General features: G+C 43.7%; 1 protein-coding gene across 2 annotated transcripts in view; it reads left to right on the top strand.

The window, feature by feature from the left end:
- The first annotated feature begins 8412 nt into the window (after window positions 1-8412).
- The window catches only part of Fnip1 (folliculin interacting protein 1), a 59702-nt gene continuing 57498 nt past the window's right edge, over window positions 8413-10616 (top strand). For both annotated transcript variants that reach the window (XM_090321134.1, XM_090321133.1), the window contains exon 1: window positions 8413-8597. In XM_090321134.1, the coding sequence (XP_090177260.1) occupies window positions 8506-8597 (92 nt within the window). In that variant the 5' untranslated portion in view covers window positions 8413-8505. The remainder of the gene's footprint in view (window positions 8598-10616) is intronic.

Raw genomic sequence — 10616 nt, 5'->3', positions numbered from 1 at the left:
TCAGTGAGTGGAATAGTTATAAAGTTGTTGAGCATGGACTCGGATGGTTTTACTTACATTATACATAAAAGTTTCAAAGCTGCTTCATTATCAAGGAAAATCATAATACCTAGAGCTAATTTGAGGCTAAATAACCTATATAGGGCCAGGAATATGACCTAGTGGTAGAGTGCTTGTCTAGCATACATGAAGACTCAGGTTCAATTTTTCAGTTCTACGGAAATGATGCTGTGGCTCAAATGATAGAGCTCCAGCCTTGAGAAAACCCAAGAACAGTGCTCAGGGCCTGAGTTCAAACCCCCAGACTGGTAAAAAAACAAACATAAAACTATATGATACTTATTTTTAAATTAGTCTTAGGAAGATGTTCTTGTAAAGAATTTAGCTGTGCTGGGCACTGGTGGCTCACGCCTGTAATCATCACTACTCAGGAGGCTGAGATCTAAGGATTGTGGTTCTAAGCCAGCCTAGGCACTAAAAAGTGTGTGAGACTCTTATCTCCAGTAAATCAGCAGAAAATTGGAAATGATGCTGTGGCTCAAGTAGTGGAGTGATAGCCTTGAGCTGAAAAGCTCAGGGATAGTGCCCAGGTCCAGAATTCAAGAACCAAGATCAACCTAAAAAACAAGAATTTAGCTTTCTTTTTATTCTCCCCTCACCCCCAGAGCTGAGGACTGAATTCAGGACTTTGCACTTGCCAGACCAAGTGCTATTCCACTGAGCTAAATTTCCAACCCATTGTAAATTATTTAATAAGACCTTAAGCCACAACAGAAGCTATTTTTTTTTCTGCCAGTTCTAGGGCTTGAACTCAGGGCCTGAGCACTGTCCTTGGGCTTTCTCAAGGCTAGAGCTCTACCACTTGAGCCACAGCACCACTTTTTTCTATGTATATGATATGGAGGAATCGAACCTGTCCGTGTCTTTGTGTAGACAAACACTCTACCTCGAGGCCAAACTCCTGGTCCTGACAGAAGCTATTTTTAAAGCTGATATATCTGGTGAGGAAATGTAGAAGAGTACATTAATAGCAGAATGTACACAGAAATTTAGACCTGTATTTAACTGAGAATTCAGTTTCAGTATTCAACTAAGTGAATATAACCTGTGGTTATAAAAAGTAAAGCTGTGATAAGCATTCAGAGAATAAGAAATTTTATGAGATAAGAATTGTACAGAAAGTCTGTTTCCTGCCTTCAAGAAGCTGACAATCTAAGAGAAAGAATGAGAATGAATCATTTGATAGTTGCTGATCAGGTGGTAGATTCATGTGAGTTCTTGAATTGGGCATGGTCAGATAAGAGCACAGAACGTGATAGTCTCATATTACTGATATGGAAAATATGGGGGGGGTAGATACTTGACCATGATGATACGGTTTAGAAAATGATAGAAAATAGGATTTGAAGACAAAACTACTACCCTCTAGAAGACTGTAATAGCTCTGACATTAATGTGACCAGTAAATATATATAATACAGGGGAGAATGAGACAGTAAGAAGTTAAAAAGGCACTCAAGGTTTCAGAGTCAGGTCATTCCTTTTTTCTTTTTTCAATTCTAGAATTGAATTCAATTGAATTAAATGCAGGCAAATACTCTGCCATTGGAACTAGCTAGCCCTTTTGATTTTGCTTTCAAGATAAGAGTCTTGCTGTTACTATTGCCCCACCCAGCTGGCCTCAAACTTGTGATTCTGTTACTGCATCTTGAGGAGCTGAGATTAGAAGTATGTGTCACCATATTTGATCAATGGTACCACTTCCATCGTTCTCCCTCATCCCAACCCCAACCCTTCCCTCAGCTTTCTTAATTTTGTTGGATATACATTGAATTTTATGACTGTATCCTCCCCCACTTTCATTTTTCTGCCACCTCTCCTTTCTCCATCTCTCCTTTTGAGCACCCTCTGTCTGGTGTTTATTTTGTTAGACTGGGAGTTAGCCTTCTCAAGTCTTCCTTCAACCTACCATATTTCAATTAACTGATTTGTGTACACTTGGATACCACCTGGAATGTTTACTTATATATTCATAAATTAACTCTAGCTTCCACATATGAGAGAAAACTATGTATCCTTGTCTCTCTGTCCTAACTTACTTGATTTTTCCCCAGCTTCTTCCATTTCATTGCAAATGATGCACTGTCATTCTTTCTAATGGATGAGTAAAATTCTATTGTGTATATACCACATTTTCTTGATTTATTCACCCATTGAGAGGCATCTGGACTGATTCCATACCTTGGCTATGGTGAATAGTGCTGTGATGAACATGGTAATGCGGGTGAATTTACTACCAGAAAATGTCAGCAAACTACATTTTTAAATAACGTTCATGGCCAGGAGTTTGGCTAGTGGTAGAGTGCTTGCCTAGCATGCACAAAGACGGGGGTTTGATTCCTTGGTATCATATATATAGAAAAGCCAGAAATGGTGCTGTGGCTCAAGTGGTAGAACACTAACCTTGAAGAAAGTCCGAGGACAGTGCTCAGGCACTGAGTTCAGTCTCCAGGACTGGCAAAATAAATAAATAAAGAACACTCATTAGCTACTACCACTTTTCCTCTACAATAGCGATAGTCACATAGTTGCTTTCTCTTTGAGAAAAAAGCACACTTCCATTCTTATTCTGATTTTTTTCTCTACAGAACAACCAGAATAAATTCTACATTAGATCATATTCCTCTACTATTTTAAACTCATTCAATTGCTCCTATCATCTTTTTTTTTTTTTTGGTTGATCATGAGACTTGACCTTGAGTACTGTCTCTGAGTTTTTCAGCTCAAGGCTAGTGCTCTACCAATTTTATCAACAGTGGTGGTTAATTGGAAATAAGAGTCTCACAGATTTTCTTACCTGGGCTGCCTTTGAACTGCCACCCTCAGATATTAGCTAGGATTACAGATGTGAGCCACTAGTGCCCAGCTGGGTTTGTGGTTTTTTTTTTTTTTTAATAATATAATTTTATTGTTGCTCCTATTACTCAGTCTCCCTGTGATTTATGAAAACTTATTATTAATCTGGCCCCTTACAGTTTTCTAACTATATCCAAACCATCTCTTCTTGCCAGAGTATTCTCTAGTTTATTGACCTCCTTTCACATCTATCTGTTTTATTATGATTTTTTTTTTTTGGTCAGTCACAGTACTTGAACTCTGGGCCTGGGTACAGTTCCTGAGGTCTTCACTTAAAGGCTAGCGCTCTACTACTTGAGTCACAGCACCACTTCCAGTTTTCTGGTGGTTGACTGGAGATGAGTCTCACAGACTTTCAAGCCGGGCTGGCTTTGAACCATAATCCTCAGATCCCAGCCTCCTGAGTACTTTCTCTTCTTTAAACAGACCAAAAATATCACTGCCATAGAATCTTCATATTTTTTCTTCTCTCAGCCAGAATGTTCTCTAGTATAGCTAGATTCTTTTAATCCTTTAGGGTTCAGCTCAGATATTAGCATGTTAGCATGGGCCTCCTCTGACCAACCTATCTAAATTTCAGTGCTTTCTGTCAGCTCTTTCCTCACTCCAATCACAATTTGCAATATCTTGTTTCATCTTTTTCTTCCTATTAAGAACTAAGTTCCCAAGAAGAGGGACTCTATTTTCAACACCCTAATTCCAGTGACTGAAACAGTCTAAGATTCTGAGGGAAGACTTAAGTATTTGCTGAATATATATATATATATATATATATTGCTTTTTGGTACTTCAAACTACTACTGCCTTTTTTTGTTTAGTTTTTATTCATAATCATAAACTTTACTCTGCAATCCAGCTAGACTTGGAGGGCAGAGAGGAAAAAACCTGGTACCCAAAGAACTGCAGTGAGAACACAAAGATTATAGCACATTGCAAGCAGATGTGGTGGAGGGTGCTCTCCTGAGCTGCACACAGAAGAAATGGTGGTTATGACAAACCAAGTCAAATGTACTAAGAGTTATCTGCATTTGGTAATGGTCACCTTGCTGGTCTTGCCACGCCCAGACCCAAGCCCCTGAATAACTTTCATGCTTTATTCCAACTTCCCAAAGACCACATGCTTGCTATCCAGTCAATCAGTCTTGACAGTGCAGACAAAAACAAATGGGATCCATTTGTGTTTGGTCCAGCTTTTGCTATGAACAAGATGCCAGGGCCTGTATGCCTTAGGATGAAGTTTGAATCCTCAATTCTCTCCAAAATGGACTTGCCACCAGTGCCATTATGGCATGTGAAATCACAACCCAGGAATCCTGGGATAATCCCAATGAAAACAGAAACCCTTCTAACCAAATCCTTTCTCTCTAGTGCTCAGAGCACAAGTTTTGTGCTGTCTTTGGAACTTGGTCTGCAAATAGCTCCAAGGAGACCTGTTCCAAGGATTTGCTATTGGTGGCAATATAGAAGAACACAGTGTGATTGGCCATGGCTGGAAGCTGGTAATAAGCAACAGTGGTGTTGGCAAAGCCACCTTTTCCTATTACATGGCAGTAAGTAGTTGGTTGAAGAGGTTTTAAAACTCAGCTACCCTAAGTCCATATAAGTGGACTGCATGTTCTGAGAAGTGATCAATGTAAATGTAAATATTTCAGAATATGTTAGTACCACTGTCTTAGTGTAGTGGTTAAAGGATCAAGATTCCAGTTTGTTGCCATCTTTTACATATCTTGAAACCAGAAGGTGGCTTTTAGTGAAGAGTTTTACTCATTATATTTTCAGAAGGGTTTTGGAGGCACTTTGATGGAGACCATAGATTGTTAGGATTTGGGAGAGACCAAATCTTCTTGAGAATGTAGGATTAATGTTGAATATTTGCAACTCAGTAGTTGCACATTCACAGAACATAGCATTAGTAGATAACAATTCTTGGCTTTCTCATATTTCTTCCAGGCTGACTCCTTAAACTTAAAAAGGCTGCTTTTAAAATACCTTAGCTTTTCAATGGAATGAGGCAGTAGTAAGTAAAAAGAAAATAGTATACACTGATACTGATTTCAGAAATATTTAAGTAGAGTTGTATCCTGTTTTATTATAGACTTATCAATTAAATGTTCTTTGAGTCTGATTTTAGCACTACACTGCAATATAAATGAAATGAGTGCTAACAAATTGATTTTCTTTTTTTCTTTTTTTTTTTTTTTTTGCTAGTTCTGGGCTTGAGCTCAGGGCCTGAGCACTGTCCTTAGACTTTCTCAAGGCTAGAGCTCTACCACTTGAGCCTCAGAATCACTTCTAGCCTTTTTCTATGTATATGGTCCCGAGGAATCGAACCCGGGTCTTTGTGTATGCTAGGCAAGCCCTCCAAATTGATTTTCTATGTACCTTTCAAGTGTAACCCTGAGAGTACAGAAATGAAGCTATTGCGTGACTAGAGAATACTAAGGTATCTCTTATGTAAGCAGTAATGTTCTTTCCCCTTACTATTAATAACTATAATTACCCATGAAGCAATTTTTCCCAAGATGAAAGCACATAAGGTTATTGTATTTGGAAACTTCCTTCTGAAGAGACCTGGAAATATTCTCTGTGCTAGTCTTGAGTAGCCATTAGTCCTTAGAGTCTTTGGTTTTGTACAGAAAGCTCATCTGTTTCCACTCATAAATAATAATTTACCAGTGTAAAAACAGAACTTCCCTAAATGATTGACTCATTGACTGATAGGATGCATACATTTTCACGTTTAAAAAACACGGACTTACATTTTGTTTATAAAATGTCTATACTAGGGCCGAGAGTTTGGCCTAGTGGAAGGGTCCAAGGACAGTGCTCAGGCCCTGAGCTCAAGCCCAGGACTGGCAAAAAAATGTCTATACTATATACATATATCCTTTTGGAAAAATACATCACAGTGTTGGGTGCCAGAATCCAGAGGGATATCTGAAATGTATAGGTGATATAGTTCTGGTATTTTGAATCCTATATAGGTTCTGGATTTGGGCAGGTAACTCACAGAGGACTTTTAAGTGATTTTTAAGCTAGGTACTTCAAATTTTATCGCCTCAGAAGTACTTTCCTCTGCCTTCATTCATCACTAAGTTATTTCCTTTACACTAGTCGCTATATTTAGTACCTTCTCACCTAGAAAATTGTTTTGTTTACTGTGCCATCCTAGAGTCCCAAATATAAACATTTAGGCCGGCCTTCCTTCCTTCCTTCCTTCCTTCCTTCCTTCCTTCCTTCCTTCCTTCCTTCCTTTCTTCCTTCCTTCCTTTCCTTCCTTTCCTTCCTTCCTTCTTGTGGTATTGTGGTACTAGCATTTGGGATTTGAACCCAGGGCTTCACACTTGACAGGTACTCCTACTACTTGAGCCACACCTGCAGACCACTTTGCTCAAATTATTTTTGAGATAGGGTCTCCTTTTGCCAGTGTCAGCCTAGACCACTGTCCTCCTATTTACACTTTCAATTGTAGCTGAGTTCACAAATGCATACAACCATGCTTAGCTTTTTCTGTTGACATAGGCTGTGTTGCCCTGGTTAGCCTGAAACTTCAACACTGTTTCGGCTTACTCTTTTTTTTTTTTTGCCGGTCCTGTGACTTGAACTCAGAGCCTATACACTGCCCTTGGGCTTTCACAAGGCTAGAGGTCTACCACTTGAGCCACAGTACTGCTTCTGACTTTTTTGTTTTGCACCCAGGTCTGCATGCATGCTAGGAAAGCACTCTACCACTAGGTCATGTTCCCAACCCTTTCAGCTTCTTGTGTAGTTGAGATGACAGGGCTAGACATTGTGTCTAGCTATGAGTACATTTCTTAATCATTTCTAATTAGTGCTTTAGAAACCTTGACCTTGTGCACTTGTGAGGTAGAAGCAGGAGGATTTTGAGTTTGAGACCATCCTCTAACACCAGACCTGATTGTAAAATTGGAACTTAACGTGTTGGCCATGAGCAAATTATCAAAGAGATATAAATTGTCACATTTATTTTTTACTATGTAAATGAGGGTACTTGAAATTTAAGTTCTATCTGCACATGATTTATTTCTACACCTACTTGCCAAAATTAACCATCTGGCCATGTTCATTATTTCCTTATATCCACATTTCTCAGAAAACTGCCTATCTTTGAGCGAGTGAGTAGATGAGGATGTGAATAATGTGTGGGATTAGTTTTGTCTGAATCCTGATATATTTTAGCTGTATGGGCTCAAAAAGACTGTGAGGTCATTTATGCACCATATTTCCTGTTTCTTTCTTTCTGTAAGGTATTATCCTGTTTCCTTGCTCTTCTCTTTGGTTCCAGTTTCACAGTTCCTACTTTCCCCATACCTACACATTTATGTATACTTTCTATCTCATGAAAGTTCTGATTCCTGGGCTGGGAATGTGGCTTAGTGGTGGATTGCTTGCCTTGCATACATGAAACTGTGGGTTCGATTCCTCAGTACCACATACACAGAAGAAGCTGTGGTTCAAGTGGTAGAGTGAGTGCCAGCCTTGAGAGAACCCCATGGGACAATGTGCAGGTCCCGAGTTCCGCGCGTGGAAAACACACACACGCACCCATTCTTACTCCTGCCTCAACAATGATAGTCTTCAAGAAGGCCCTTTACCACTGAACTATCTACCCTCAGCCCCCAGAATTCTAAACACTTCACGTGAAGGGTCAGATATTCAGATATTCGTAGATAGACGGTTGCTTCAGACCCCTTTCCTCCGTGGGTTTCAAATGTGATTTTTTTTTCTCGGTTATCAAGGAAACAGCTCGACCCTCCTGTCGGGAATGGGGGTTCCTTCCTACAGGGTTTACCAGTTGAAAACCTCTGAGGAGGGGCCACCGATGTCCCCAAGCCGAGAGGGCGTCTTTGTCCGGAGCCACGACGGTGGTGGTCCATAAGTGACAGTAAATCAGAGCCGGCGCTTTTCACCGCCAAGCTGGGGCCCAGGGCTCCAAATTCGGCCCCCTCCCCCACTCCGGCGGCACGCCCGGGCCCTGCTGGCAGAGCCGAGAGTCGGCCGCGGGCGGGTGCCCGAAGCACCCCTGTGGATCGCGGGCACCTGCGTCCTCCGAGGTCCGCGTCGTCGTCGTCGTTCCTGCGTCATCCCCACCGTCATCCCCAGATGGGCACTGACAGCCTCGGAGAGCTGCCCGTCCGTCCGGAGGGCCAGCGAGGGAGCGGTGCCCTCCGCGCTCCGGGCACGCCCCGCCTCGTGAGCCGCCCGGGGGCGGGGGACTGGGGGGGGGGAAGAGGACGGGACTCACTCAGCCTCTGGCAGCCGGCCCCGCCCCACGGCCCCGCCCCACGGCCCCGCCTCACCACCCCCCGCCCGCGCTCCACCCTCTCTCCCCCTCCCCTCCCTCCTCACGCCGACACGTGACGGGGCTCGCCGCCAGCCAATCAGCGCCGGCCTCGCCTCGCGCCCCGCCCCGCGCGCCGTGGCCGTTTGAAGTGACTAATTTCTGTCATATGACTGAGGCGCCCATGGGGGTGGCGAGGCGGCTGTAGGAGCTTTGGGGGCGGGGGTTGGGGGGACCCATCGCGAGCTCCCTAGCCGAGCGACCCCGGCCCGGGTCATTGGCCCAGCATGGCCCCCACGCTGTTTCAGAAGCTTTTCAGCAAAAGGAACGGACTGGGTTCACCAGGCCGAGACGCCCGAGACCCGGATTGCGCGTTCAGGTTAGGGGCGCTGCGGCGGGGCGGGAGTGGGAGGGCGCGCGCGCCCGCAGCTCGTGTGGCCTCGCCGGGGGCTCGGGGCTCCGGAGGCGGGGAACCTTTTGAGGTTCGGGGCCGGCCCCTGAGGCAGCGCGCGCGCTGGTGGTCCAGGACCCTGGAGATCCTCGGCGGCTTCTGGGCCCGCGCCGGGGTGTGTGGTGGTGGTGGTGTGTGTGGGGGGAACGTGAACCGGAGTCCGGTTCTCCACACCGCACCCCCTCCTCCGCCATGCTCAGCCCCCACCCCGCCCGCCCCACGGTGGGTTTGTTTACGTCCGGCCTCAGCCACGCGCCCGCCGCTTGGCCTCTCACGGCTCCCCCCCCCCCTTCCCTTTGCACCGGCGGCCTGAGTAGCTTGGGGCTCCCCGCGGTCCCGGGCTTTCCAAAAGGGAGTTGGGCGCGGGCTGGACTGGACCTCAGCCCTCCCTCCTCCTCCCCTCCTTGCCGCGCCCCCCCCTCCCCTTCTCCTCGCCCCGTGACCAGTCGCCCTCTGGGAGGCTCCTTCCCAGCTCTGGTTGGCATGGGGGGGGGGGAACCGACTTGCACGTTTGGCCCAGTCCTTGATGTGGCTTTGGGTAAAGCAAGTTTTAAGTTAGGCAAAGGGCCCATCTCCTGTGTGTGTGTGTTTGTGTGTGTGTATGTATGTATGTGTGTGTGTGGGGGGGTTCTTGGAAACTAAAATTGGAGCTGTGCATTTATTTTATTTTTTTTTTACCAGACTGAGCTACTTTAGTGTTACCGAAGAAGAAACGTGACACCTAACAGGTTAGTTAGGATGGCTATTGACCAGGCTGAAGTGGCACCCGAGTCCAGCGGTGAAAAGCCTTGGCATTAGAATTGGCTGTAGAGAGTCTTCTCCCTCCTTAACACCTGTTACTGGAAAGGTGTCTTAAAAAAAAAAAATCGAAAACGATAACAGAATTTTCGCGGGGGGGAGTATTTGGTAGGCTTTTTTTTTTTTTTTTGTCTATTTTTGGTTGCAGTACTTGTTGCTGGTGGAATAACTCCGAGCTTGTGAGATGTGGTAGAAACTTTTGGTTTCAGAGTAAAAATCCAGTCGTTGAAACTTCATTGGAAGGAGATTGTGTGTCTTCCAAAATGCTTAACCACAGTGTGGAAAATGGCAAGCACAACTAGGCCAAATGTCAAATATCATTCCAACTCGATAGGGTAGTGGAGAACCCACTTGTATAATAGGCAGTAGGAAAAAAAGTGTAAAATTTTGCTGCAGGCAAAAGTGTGAAATGACTGTACCACACGGGTTTTTACAGGTTTTCATATTTTTTTTTTCAAACTACCCTCTGTCACGAATGCAAGCCACATCAGGATGCAGTAAAGATATGTGGAATTAAAATATTGCAGGTGGAGAAATTTAACTGTTGTGTACATTTTAGAAAAGGGCTTAGTAAAAGATAGTTTTGTAGATATTGATTTTCCCCCTACTGGGAAGTAAATGTCTTACTATGCTAGGCTGACTTTAAAAAAAAATTTCTTCACAGTTTTTCCCACCCCCCTGGAAAATGAAAGTTCAGATAATACTAGATAATACTACACTGAGACATTCAGTAACCCAAGGGACAAAATAGGAAGCAGATTCTAGAGGGGTATTTCAAAGGCAACTATTTATTATTTCTGAGTAAAGGTTGACTTTGGGTACTCAAATTTACAAGGATCCCAGGTCTAGGATGTATAAAAATATTTTATGTCTATTTTTTGTAAAAAAAAAAAGTTAAGTCGACTTTGTAATTGTGTAATATTTTACAGTTGCCAAAGAACTTTCTCATCAGTTATCTTGTTATTTCATAACCTCTTCATGAGATAGGGCAACTAGGGTATAGGTAACTGTATAATCCTTTTTCCAGTGTGGAAGCCCCATAATTGCATGACATAAAAGCAATTGCTTTAAAAATAAGATGTGTACAAGTGTACATGAAAGGAAATGAAGACTCTGGTTAACCCCACAAGTTACCTAGTGACATACAGT

Source organism: Megascapheus bottae, chromosome 29 (assembly GCF_031878675.1).
Source record: "Megascapheus bottae isolate mThoBot1 chromosome 29, mThoBot2.hap1, whole genome shotgun sequence".
Lineage (NCBI taxonomy): Eukaryota > Metazoa > Chordata > Mammalia > Rodentia > Geomyidae > Megascapheus > Megascapheus bottae.
The sequence above is the reverse complement of the archived record's forward strand: the minus strand, read 5'-3'. Positions and strand labels throughout refer to the sequence as shown.